This window comes from Mytilus edulis, chromosome 1, assembly GCF_963676685.1.
Source record: "Mytilus edulis chromosome 1, xbMytEdul2.2, whole genome shotgun sequence".
Lineage (NCBI taxonomy): Eukaryota > Metazoa > Mollusca > Bivalvia > Mytilida > Mytilidae > Mytilus > Mytilus edulis.
In genome coordinates this window covers 122850807-122864211 of record NC_092344.1, presented here as the reverse complement: position 1 = coordinate 122864211, position 13405 = coordinate 122850807, and the positions used below count along the sequence as shown (strand labels likewise).

General features: G+C 30.6%; 1 protein-coding gene across 1 annotated transcript; it reads right to left on the bottom strand.

The window, feature by feature from the left end:
• Nucleotides 1–9558: 9558 nt before the first annotated feature.
• Nucleotides 9559–13093, bottom strand: LOC139518522 (thrombospondin-1-like). Its single transcript, XM_071310026.1, has 4 exons — nucleotides 12687–13093; nucleotides 11345–11434; nucleotides 10103–10190; nucleotides 9559–9653 (listed from the first exon to the last, which is right to left on the bottom strand). The coding sequence occupies exons 1-4, from the start codon at nucleotides 13045–13047 to the stop codon at nucleotides 9605–9607; spliced, it is 588 nt and encodes a 195-aa protein (XP_071166127.1). The 5' UTR covers nucleotides 13048–13093; the 3' UTR covers nucleotides 9559–9604.
• Nucleotides 13094–13405: the final 312 nt, after the last annotated feature.

Genomic DNA, 13405 nt, shown 5'->3' with positions numbered 1-13405 from the left:
TTTTTGAAAAGTTACGATGCTTGCTACCGGACATTGAAAAACATGTCCTTTTTTCATGGAAAATTAAACTGTTACGGCATATTACAGAACACAAAACTGGCTTTCGTTGCTGTAAATACAAGTTAAAAAGCTGACGTGGGTTACATTAAAGCTAGAAATCCCAATCCTCCGGCATCAAATAATTAAAAAGAAAAAGCACATGACCTTTACGTCGTTTTGCATTTGCGCCGATCTGCATTTCATTTGCGCCGATTTTAACATCATTTGATGGGTAAACTTGCATTTAGCGGTGTCCAGGTCCTAAATAGAAAATAAAGAGATGCGGACTAAATGTACACGGGACAAAATCGTAATCAATACATAGAAAAAATACAAATTATCAACTAGCAGGGCTCCTGTTCTTCATCTTGAAAGTAGCTGGAGGGATTTCAACTCGGAACCGGACCATTTAATTATACCCATTATACAATAGCCAAATAGGTTAGTGCATCGGACTACAAATTCAAAAGGTTCCTGGTTCGATCCCCTTTCCGGGGAGAAAATTTGCAATCCACTATAAATAAATATGTTTAAACTAACCATAGCCATACACTTGTACATATGTCTTTTGATATTATTCCTGATCCTATATGTAAATACTTAAAGTCTTACACTGTATCTATATATTTTGCTCCGAGACCAGAATATAAAAAAATAAATTAAACAAAACTTGCGCTTTAGATTTAGAGAGGATCCGGTCCACAAGAAACTTTCCGACTGCAAGATTTTGCGTAATTTTTTCCAATTATTCTGGGTTTTTTAAAGTTCTACCCTCGCCAAAAATTTAGGTATGCTTTAATTGTAATAGAGGATAGTCACTGTTATGTCTTATCATCTTAGATCCTCTCCAAACTTAAAAGTAAAGATCACGCACCCTTATTGTTTAGATTGAAAAAGACTTGTGCATCCGTCGACATTATCTCCGATTAAAACAATATTGATCTGACTACCTCTGACCTGTGCATTTATACTTTAAGTTTAACGGGCTAGTTTTTTTGTCAGTTTTAAAAGTAATTACCTCCCTTGTAAGTGTCATGTTGTAATCAATCTATTATTTTGTACCATCTTTATGTAATATCATATTGTACAATTTAAAATTGTGATCTGTTTAATATCTAAATGTAACAATTTATTCTTTATCAAAGATATAAAAAATGTAATTTGAAAGTCTTTGATTACTTTATCACCGTAGTTCAAAACAAATGCTGAATGTTAAAATCGAGCGTTGAATGTTGGAAACAAGTGATAAAAGTCCAAAATCCAATGTTGAAAACGAATGTTTAATATTGAAAACAAATTTTGAAAGTTCAAAGCGAATATTGAAAGTTGAAATTCCAATGTTGAAAACCAATGTTGAATGATGAAAACGAATGTTGAATGTTGGAAACGAATGTTGAATGTTGAAAACGAATGTTGAATATTGAAATCGAATGTTGAAAACGAATGTTGAATGTTGAAAATCGAATGTTGAAAACAAATGTTGAATGTTGAATACGACTGTTGAAAACGAATGTTGAATGTTGAAAACGAATGTTGAATATTGAAATCGAATGTTGAAAACGAATGTTGAATGTTGAAAACGAATGTTAAAAGTTGAAAATCGAATGTTGAAAACGAATGTTGAATGTTGAAAACGAATGTTGAAATCGAATATTGAATGTTGAAAACGAATGTTGAAAGTTAAAAACGAATGTTGAAAGTTGAAAATCGAATGTTGAACACGAATGTTGAAAGTTGAAAATTGAATGTTGAATTTTGAAAACGAATGTTGAATGTAGAAAACCGAATGTTGAAAACGAATGTTGAATGTTGAAATCGAATGTTGAATGTTGAAAACGAATGTTGAAATCGAATGTTGAATGTTGAAAACGAATGTTGAAAGTTGAAAACGAATGTTGAAAGTTGAAAATCGAATGTTGAACACGAATGTTGAAAGTTGAAAATCGAATGTTGAATGTTGAAAACGAATGTTGAATGTTGAAATCGAATGTTGAATGTTGAAAACAAATGTTGAAATTTGAAAATCGAATGTTGAAAACGAATGTTGAATGTTAAAAACTAATGTTGAAAGTTGAAAATCGAATGTTGAAAACGAATGTTGAATGTTGAAAATCGAATGTTGAAATCGAATGTTGAATGTTGAAAATCGAATGTTGAAAACGAATGTTGAATGTTGAAATCGAATGTTGAATGTTGAAAACGAATGATGAAAGTTGAAAACTAATGTTGAAAATTGAAAATCGAATGTTGAAAACGAATGTTGAATGTTTAAAATCGAATGTTGAATGTTGAAAACGAATGTTGAATGTTGAAAAAGAATGTTGAAAGTTGAAAATCGAATGTTGAAAACAAATGTTGAATGTTGAAATAGAATGCTGAAAGTTGAAAATCGAATGTTGTAAAAGAATGTTGAATATTGAAATTGAATGTTGAATGTTGAAAACGAATGTTGAATGTTGAAATCGAATGTTGAATGTTGAAAACGAATGTTGAAAACGAATGTTGAATGTTGAAAACGAATGTTGAAAGTTGAAAATCGAATGTTGAAAACGAATGTTGAATGTTAAAAACTAATGTTGAAAGTTGAAAATCGAATGTTGAAAATGAATGTTGAATGTTGAAAACGAATGTTGAATGTTGAAAACGAATGTTGAATGTTGAATATCGAATGTTGAAAACGAATGTTGAATGTTGAAAATCGAATGTTGAAAACGAATGTTGAATGTTGAAATCGAATGTTGAATGTTGAAAACGAATGGTGAAAGTTGAAAACTAATGTTGAAAATTGAAAATCGAATGTTGAAAACGAATGTTGAATGTTGAAAACGAATGTTGAATGTTGAAAATCGAATGTTGAAAACGAATGTTGAATGTTGAAAACGAATGTTGAATGTTGAAAACGAATGTTGAAAGTTGAAAATCGAATGTTGAAAACAAATGTTGAATGTTGAAATAGAATGTTGAAAGTTGAAAATCGAATGTTGTAAAAGAATGTTGAATATTGAAATTGAATGTTGAATGTTGAAATCGAATGTTGGAAAAAAAAATAAAAAAAAATTAAAAAAAAAAATTTGAATGTTGAATGTTGAATATTGAAATCGAATGTTGAATGTTGAAATCGAATGTTGAATGTTGAAAATGGATTCAAGAAAAAAAAAAAGAAAAAAAAAATGAATGTTGAATGTTGAATGTTGAATATTGAACCAACTTGACATCCGTGAAAGTAACTCCGACAATATGCCAACAATAACAACTTGTTAGATTTATTTTTTATGAACATATTTTAACCTTTAATCATCAATTTCTTCGTCTATTGAATCCTTGCAGATTGTGTTGTTTTTATAAAGGGTTGTGGCATCTTTTTTGTTATGAAAGGGAAGTTACTCTTAACTAACCCAATATGGTAACAAACCATGTATGGTATCTAACCCTATATTTTTTAGGACATTCTATATCAAATAAACATAGTCACCACGTGTATTCTATAGGAGGTAATATAAATATATATATGGCAATGCACTGAACTGATACATCCCGTCATTGTGCTAAAATACTATTGTAAATTTGTGTATTCTTGTCTTTTTTACTAATGTGCTTTGTCTATATGCCTTTTTGTGCTTCTTTGTTACATATTTATTTGTTTTGATAATGATTCAGATTATAGGACAATGTTAACTGTATATACATTTTTTACATGTTAACCTTTTATGTGTGTTGTTTTGTTCACACATCGTTGTCAATATAATTGAGTTTGATGTGACTGTCATACAAGTGAGATGTTTATCTAGCTATCAGTCCAGGTTTGGTCCATCATTTTCCACATAAGAAAATGCCTATACCAAGTCAGGAATATGTCAATTTTTATCCGTTCATTTGAAGTGTTTAAGCTTTTGATTTTGCTACTTGATAAGGGACTTTCCGTTTTGAATTTTTCTTGGACTTCAGTATTTTTGTAATAATACTTATAACATTATATTAAAATATTTTAATATTTTGGTGAAAGACGTTACTATGATCTCAACCTTCGTTGCCATTTTCATTTTTTATACATATAAACATATACATGTGTATGCATTGTACGACACAGCTGAGACAACACAACAAAAATAACATCAAAAGACACAGAACGGCAACATATGGACTCAAATAGTGGAAGAATGAAAGCGTTCTGCCAATTGTTAAAAAAATATTATAATTTGGTCTTAAATTTTTCAATAGTATTTATCAATATATGGTTCAACCAACTTCTTGATAAATATGTCATTACATTGTGATATTTCTTAAAACAGAGTAGAGAAGCCAAAGATTTGACTTTGATTTGAGGACCTAGAACCCACTGTGAACTGACATGAATTATCATTGATTTTGTTATATTTATAAATCAACTTTTTACAAAATTTTGAATTTTTTGAAATCCTAAGACTTTTCTACCTCAGGCATAGATTACCTAAGCTGTATTTGGCAACACTTTTAGGACTTTTGGATCTCAATGCTCTTCAACTTCGTACTTTATTTGGCTTTTTTTTTTGACTTTTTTGGATTCGAGCGTCACTGATGAGTCTTTTGTAGACGAAACGCGCGTCTGGCGTATATATAAAATTTAGTCCTGGTTTCTATGATGAGTTTATCTAAACAACACCGGCAAAAATTGTTCGGACTCGATGGTATCAAACATCCGGCACAATGACGGAACATCAATAGACAGAAGAAAGATAGGTTTCACCTTATTTTCGTATATAAAATATATATACATATACAACTATTTTCTATTGTGAGATGCAATATTTTCTACAACCGTTCAAAATTATCGGAGAAATAAGTAAAAATGCACGTCAAAATGACGAATTGAGTGAACCTTTCCTCGAAATTGTTTAAATTTTCGTTAAATTATTCACACTGTACGGAAAGAAAGGTACGGGAAGATAGATACTGACAAGGAGATTGCAAAACTACTCATTATGAGCATCTCAATACTTGTCATGTCAAATTAAAAATACCGGTTTTGTCAATGTTATTTACTACACAATCACCTGGTTTCGTCTATATATATCATCCGGGGTTTTTTTTTTTTTTTTTTAAACCAACAATTTATGAAAAGCAACGTTAACACGGATCTGAACATTGTCTTTCGAAAGAATTTGAGTATAATATATATTTATTGTAAAGTAAACTTGGCGTGTTTAAGTTTATTTTAAACGGGACCTTTTGGACATCGGTAATACACATTTTCCTTTATTAGGTTTTGAGATACATCGCAATATGTGAAACCCCCCCCCCCCCTTTTTTTTATATAAAAAAACTAAACGCTAAAACAAAGTTTTAAACATCACCAAAAAGTATGCAAAAGTTAAGATTTATATAACTAAAAAGTGTGTAAAGTTTGATGCCAAAATGATAAATCGTTTTTGAGATATGGCGCAACATGTTAAAAAAAAACACACTCCAGTTTTACTTACTTACAAAGTCCTGTAACTCAAAAAGATTTAATTTGATTTTCACTAAAAGATTAACAGATCGTTTGACAATTATAAGAAATATCTTTGTCAAGTTTCATAAAAATTAGATAAGCTGTTCTCAAGTTACGATGCGACATGTTTACGCTGGACAGAAGGATAGACGGATAGATAGACGGACGGACGGACAGAATGACTGATAGATGGAGGAAAGAACGGATGGAAGGGAGGACAGACGGACGGACAGATGTATACAATAATACGTCCTGTCAAAATTGTGACGGGCGTCTAAAAACGCAAAGAAATGAAAAAAAAACCTCTTAATTAAAGGTCAATAAGTTTTATAAAGATATCAGCCAAGTCGACTTATTTGTATATCTTGTCTTCCTATATAATTTTTGCTATATTACTTTTATATGTTTTAAAATAATAGATAGAAATTGATAAAAAGAACTTCTAATTCGTCATTTAAGGGCAATGCAATAACTCCTTTAAGAAGTAATGTGAGAATTTTGAAGTATATGGACAAATGGTAGAGCTCAACATTTTGAAGATAATCATCTGGCCCTTTCGAATTTTCTATGTCTACGGCTGTTTTTAAATGATTGACATCGATTGATATCATGTACTTGCATGTCCCCCTATGTTTATTTTTTAGCCATGATGGCCATCTTGGTTTACAAGCAAGGTTACAGTAAACTTTTTAAAACAAGATACCCTAATTATGATTTTAAAAAGACATATGATTAAAGATAAGGTTTGTTGCATGCAGCCTAGTAATTTTAGATATGAAAATTTATGTAAAAAATTGTATTGAAAGATAATCAACGACGGTCGACCGGTGCCAAGTGATTTAAAAAAATGACTTTTCCTGTTGGGTTAAGTGACCTAAAAACAACCAAGAATTCCAAACAAAATTGCACCGTTCATGGATTTAAAACAAAATTGTGTAACAACTGAAAATTTCAAATTTCACGAACGAGATCACTTAATCGGACATAGCAAACAACTTCACTGGCGTTTTTTTTTTTTTTTTTTTTAAATAAGACATATTATTTATACTTAAGTGTACATACTGACATGTCACAAATGCTTAAATGATCGCAATTCAATGTATTTTGAAGGTCTGTAAGATAAAAAAAAAATGGTCACAGAAACTTAACCGATTGTTTATGGAATAATTTAAGTCAAGGTCAAAAGAATCCTGCCAGACAGACATGAATACATTCTAATTATTAAAACGAACAACACAAACCCTTAACATTTACCAATAAATCAAGGAAATAAGTGCACGGTCACATGAATCGTCATGTGGCCAAAGGAAAAATAATATAGAAATAAGTTCAAGGGCAAGGGCAATGGACATATTGCAAAAAAAAAATCGTTAGATTTGTGTTCCATACTTGTATATGTTGCAGTCAAACCTTCTAACTATTGACATATGCAGCTTTATACAAATAATTTAAAACGCTAGGAATACGAATCACTTGGTCTGGCTTGTTTAAAAATATCAATGGGAATGAAATAAACATAATCAAACTCACATATGCGATTTCGTGGGTGTCCATGTTTTCTTATTTCTTAAAATATTTTAATTCGGTATACACTTTATAAGATAGGTGGCGAATCTAGAAGACGTATAGGTTGCACTCCCCCGACCCAAAATTTGATTGCCAAAAACTATATTGATTCATGTATTTAACGATTTTTTAAAGCAAACAATAGTGAAAATATTGTTCGACTCGCTACGCTAGGCGTTATGTAATTTAGCTGTTCGAATTACCGTAACGTCGACTTTGAAATAAGCTGAATCTGTCTGTCCGTATATATTGTCAAAATATATTGACCAACGTCAATGTACGATCATCATAACACAATGGCAACAGGGATGCGACAGTACAGACCCGTTTTTGTATAGTAAGGCTAACCATGGATGTAATTTGTAAATATTACTTCCATGGGTTAACAAAATAATTATTATTGAATTTTGTCGATGACCTGAGACTATTTGCGAGAAAATCACATATCAATTGCGTGTTTCGATTTCTAAGACCGTAGACTATAATTTCAAGTTTAAACATATTTTCCATAATTCATATAGAAAACGCATATTTGAGAGCTTTAACCTCAATTTGCGTTATAGACTTCATTTCTATCTATTTTGGTGTTCACAAATTTTGAATGCAAAGTAAAATTAAAATCATTTGTATTCTATAAGAGTAGGAATTCAAGTGTTTGCTTATTATTTATTTGAATCTGAGACTGATCATATGAATAATAAGCCGTTGTCCTGTGAAAGAACTTGTTTTCCAACCACCCCAAAAAAACTCTTTTTTAACGCTGAATTTAAATTATCAATTATAATGTAATGCGATGTTTTTTTATTTGACCAAACCGGGTTATGCATTGTGAAATCTATGACAAAACCGGGTGGTAAACATTGACAAAACCGGCCAGTTCCATTTTGACATGACCCATTTCTTTCGTTCCATACTCAGAAATACAAGTATTGAAATGTTCATAATGACAAGTTTTACAATCTTTGTGTCAGTATCTATCTTTCCGTACAATGTGAACAATTTAACGAGAAATTAAACAATTTCGAGGAAAGGTTCACTCAATTCGTCATTTTGACGTGCATTTTTACTTATTTCTCCGTTAATATAGAACGGTTGTAGAAAATATTGCATCTCACAATAGAAAATAGTTGTATATGTATATATATTCTTCGATATCATAAAAAAAATAAAAAAATAAAGAGAAACCTATCTTTTTTCTGCCTATTGATGTTCCTTCATTGTGCCGGATGTTAGATACCATCGAGTCCGAACAATTTTTGCCGGTGTGGTTTAGACACAGTGGAATCGGCCGTCAATTTGGAATGTTATTGTATTGTGACGTCAAAATTTGACGGACTCTAGTTAGAAGGTCTCCACGTTTTCAATAAAATTGTGAAAATACTTTAATACTTGATTTTTAACTCTTTTTTTGTGTTATTGAGATAAAGGCGAATCAAAAAGGTGCTTCGGATTCGCCAAACTCATAAAAGTGTCATTTTCATCTTACAATATATTTTTAAGTAGAAAACTGTTTATTTTCGAATATATTTCTATCAAGATTAAATCTGGAAAATATCCCAATACGTACATTTGATCTTTGTGGAATGTATTGGAATTGTTTAAGGAACTAAGTAAACGATTTGGCAGATTTTTAGCCGGATGGTGGAATCAATGCTTATTGATATGACAAAAATTTTTGTTTAGCAACTAAAAAGTAATTTCACAGATAAAAACAGAGAGAATTCTGAATTGATATTAAAAATAATCCCCGAACGTTTACATATACTTAAAATTACCGAATTTATGAAAACATTTATTATATTCATTTTTCAAATTACATTACAACATATCAGTATATATCATAAATTAAATATGGGTTAAAGTTTACAATACATATGCCATGTTATTAATAAAAAAGGGAAGTTAATACTTCTTTTGTATTGGCTAGAAACTCTATCATTCTATATAATGAAAGATGGGCGGGAAAGAGTTTACATTAAACAGAACAAACCTGTATAGTGACACATATACAAATTAGTATAACAATTATTTTTGTTCCGTGTTGAAGAATTCACTGTGATTTTGAGATGTCTCTTTCTTTGCTTTTTGTATGCTTTTTGCTGCAGGTGTATTGACTTTAACACGAAGAATACCCTATGTCTTTTTTTTTTTATGAAACAAATATGATGTACCTAAAAACTTTAATTACTTCAACCTTGCCATTAATAATATTTAGTTCAATAGATAAAAGAAACTCCCAACATGGAACGCAATCTAGTGTTATTAATAAAAAGATATAAACTTTTTTTAATGTTTGGCATTGTTTTCTATTTAATCGCCATTTTTTTCATTGTGTGCTTGTTCTGTCTCAAATATTGACTTTTGATCGATCCCTTTTCCCTTTATTGTTCGCCTCGATATAGTTCGTTTGGTTGATGCAACGTAATGCAAATTTTATTATGATTCTTTTTGTTTCCAGTAGACAAAAAATTGAAATTGAAACTTCTGATTTATTTAATTATTACTACAATTCTTTATAACGGTCTATTTCAATTATTGAACGCTGTTGTCTGTCTGTTCAGGCTCAGTTTTTCTTCCATATCTACAAATACAAGATGGAACATTTGTTAATCAATTCAAAAGCATAAACAATTTTAAACAGAGTCGGGAAACTGGGTATTAGATCGGTATGAGCCATTTTGTTTGATGTATTTTTATGAACAAAGTGTTCTATACAATTCAATCATAAGTTTGTTCAAGTTGCATTTAGAATCCATTCGTATGATGTGTTTGGCCTTTTGATTTTGACATTTATTCAGGGACATTAATAGTGTGTTTAAAATTTCCCTTTAAGTTCGAAAGTTGAACGCACCTCATAAACTTTAATGTAGGCCAAATTTATGATTTGAAAAACTGCCACCCGATGAAACTTCCTGAAGTACATTGCATTTAGTTTTCAATTAGGATTTGTTTCTTTATCTGCATGTAAGTCATACGTGTTTCATGCGTCTTCTAATTAATCATAACCTTTAATAATAGTGGTAATCTTACCCGCAGCAAAAACGGCAATCACAACAACTTATCATCATCATCAAAATAGTTCCCAGAACAGATGCCGCTACTAGAAACCATGGTTCAGCTGCAAAATATAAATGAATACTGCATAAAGTAATGTATTGTACACATCATTGTCAGTGAGTGATCCTGTAACACATAACATTTACTTCGAAAAATAATGTAGTGCTGAAAAAAGTATACATGTATTATTGCTTACATGTTACTTAAGTATTCTTTTATCAGTGTCATACATACACGTTACCTAGTTTTGCAATAAACTTGTACTTATTCAGCAATGCCATGTATGTATTAGTTCCTTTTTTTTTTGGAGTTTTTACCACTGTCATTCTTAGATATTTAAAGTAGCATTAGGTTAATGTCAATATTTACCGTATTTCGTGTTCTCAAACTACACTTTCAGGTTTGATGATTATAGTTTTTTTCTTTCAACAGTCCACATTTAAGCATGTGCCTGCATCTCAATTACCCATGTGAATATAAACTCAAGATTTCTAACGATACTTTTAGATCTGTTCCATAAATTGACATTTTCTTTGATATTAAGACTGAAAAGACACTTTTTTCATGCAAAAGTATTTTATCAATGTTCGTACCTCAACCGGTACCATTCATCTTAAAGATACATTTCGATTTGTACTGAGAGAAATGCATGAAGTATAAAATCAGAGAGATCCGTTGTGCCGACAGGTTAAGCCTCCTTTTCAACAAATAAATTACAAAAATACCGAACTTCGATGAAAACTCTAAACGGAAAGTCCGTAATCATATGGCAAAATCAAAAACCCAATCACAGCAAACAAAGGATTAAAATAGTCATATTCCTGACTTGGTACAGGCATTTTCTAAAGCAGAAAAATGTGGATTAAACCTGTTTTATTAGCTCGAAAACATTCTTTAGCCGCAATGTGAATCCTCGAAATTTGATAGAAAAAAAAACGGTAGATTCATAAAAAATTCGATAATTCTAGTAGAAGGCCAACTCGATCCCAGTCGTTCTTTCTTATGACTCTATTGGATCAGTAAATTAGAATCAATGAAAAACTTTGTATAAAATAAAGTATTTCCTTTGTGCAGAATCACGTGTTTTCCTAAATCGTTGACATTTAAAACATAATATTTGTTGATATTAGGTGTATGTCATCCACAATGACGTCTATATAGCATTACATACTTTATTATCCAGCAGTTTGCTGAAATTATATATTAACTACTCACGTTTTTGGCAAGAATCTCCCTTGAAAAATGCCATACATGAACATTTACCATTTTTGCATTCCCCAAATGTACAACCTTGTTCACATGCATCTAAAAGTAAAGACAATTTCTGGTTTATAAATTATAAGTAAAAAAAACATTAATTTTACAGATGAAGTCTTATTGATAGATGTCAAACCAGCACAAACATGCTGACTTCAAAATATATCTTACTATTAGCTACCACGGAGATCAAATAAGTATTTGAAGACCGTACCTTGACCTGTAATGGTATACTTTTATAAATTGTGACTTGGATGGAGAGTTGTCTCATTGGCACTCATACCACAAATATTCTTATATCTAATACTGTTAAGACTAACTAATGCAGGCCAGCCGTAGTCACTAATGGTCTCCTGACTACATCATTGAATATCTGTATTAAATAAACTACTTTGCTATGTAAATTAACATTAAGTCTCTTTCTTTAGGTAAGAATTGTCAGTGAGATTGAAGAATTATAGACTTTCGTGTCTTGACTTATAATGGTTTATTTTTATGAATTATGACTTGGATGAAGAGTTGTCTCATTGGCATTCATACCACATCTTCATATATTTATAATCATTTAAAGGTTCCATTTTGACTTACATGAAATGCATATTTCGACTAAATAATGGGATGATCAAGACAAACATATTCATTAAAATAAATCTAAATTGATAAAATTAAAGCTGCTATAACCGATTTAATTACCAAATGTATGGTCAAACCATAACTAGGATTCAGAACCGGCGATTTCACTTGAGATTTTATTTTATTTAATGATATTTGATTTTCCAAACAATTGTTGAAATACAGAACCTCATTTGACTAAAAAAGAAGTATATATTGGGACATTATTTTTAATTTTAACGGTGATAAGTCTTCCGAATTAGTAGTAAAAGAATATCCCCATGTATCTTACAGTTTATTACTATTTGTGAAGATCTTTCTTGTTATCTGCGCTTAAAACTTTGAGATGAAAGTGATTTTTTCACATGGTCAATACCATACCAACGACATAAGTTAAAAGATAGAATTAAGAATTATACCAACATAATTTACTTTTATTAATGGAGAATCAAATAGACAGCAATTTAGTGTTATTGCATATAACATATATAATTTCTATACTTTTTTAAGCTTTACTTCAAGAACTTTGCATGTCAGCTTATAGTATGTCTAGATACAACTTCATTTGCAAATTTATATTCACAGATCAATTCATTTGTTATGAATATCATGTATCTTCTATATAGGTCTTTTGATATTGGAAGTAATCTGATTTGTAAATGCAATCATTATCTACCAATTTACTTACCAGATTCACAACATTTCCCTGTAAATTGTTTTGGACACTGACACTTATTCTGTCTAAACACACCATTCACGCACGTGTGTCCACATACTTTATCTTCAACGTAATCTTTTGTTGTAATGTTACAGTCTGTCGCACATTTGCCAATGGAAGTATAAGTTGTATCACAGCACAATGGTTTAAATCTTCTAGAAGTACCACCACCACATGATGAGGTACAGTTTGACCATTGTGACCACGAGCTCAAATAGCACTGTTTTTGTCCGTTGGTGCATGTATATACAGCATTGCCAATAACAAATGTAGAACTCAAAACTACCAATATAATGACATTGTACTGATTATAAAATGTTTTCAGTTTCATGTTTGATTCCCAATCGTATTGAAAATATGCCACAGAAATCTTTACTTCAGGTATATAGTTAAGAGTACAACGAATGGCAGTGATATGCAGTGTGAATGTTCTTCTTTTATAACTTTTGTATGAATGCCATAAAATACATTTCAATTGGATATATTTGATCGTATTAATAATTGGAACATATGGTATTATTTACTGTATTGAAAACCAGTGATTGTGTATAAGCATTAAAATCTTCTGTAACTATATATTTTATCTAAACTGTCTAAAATGTATAATCCCTCTAAGTGCAAAACCTCTGACAATAATCAACTAATATTATAGAGATAAAACGTAAATCCATTCTCATGTTTACCGATTT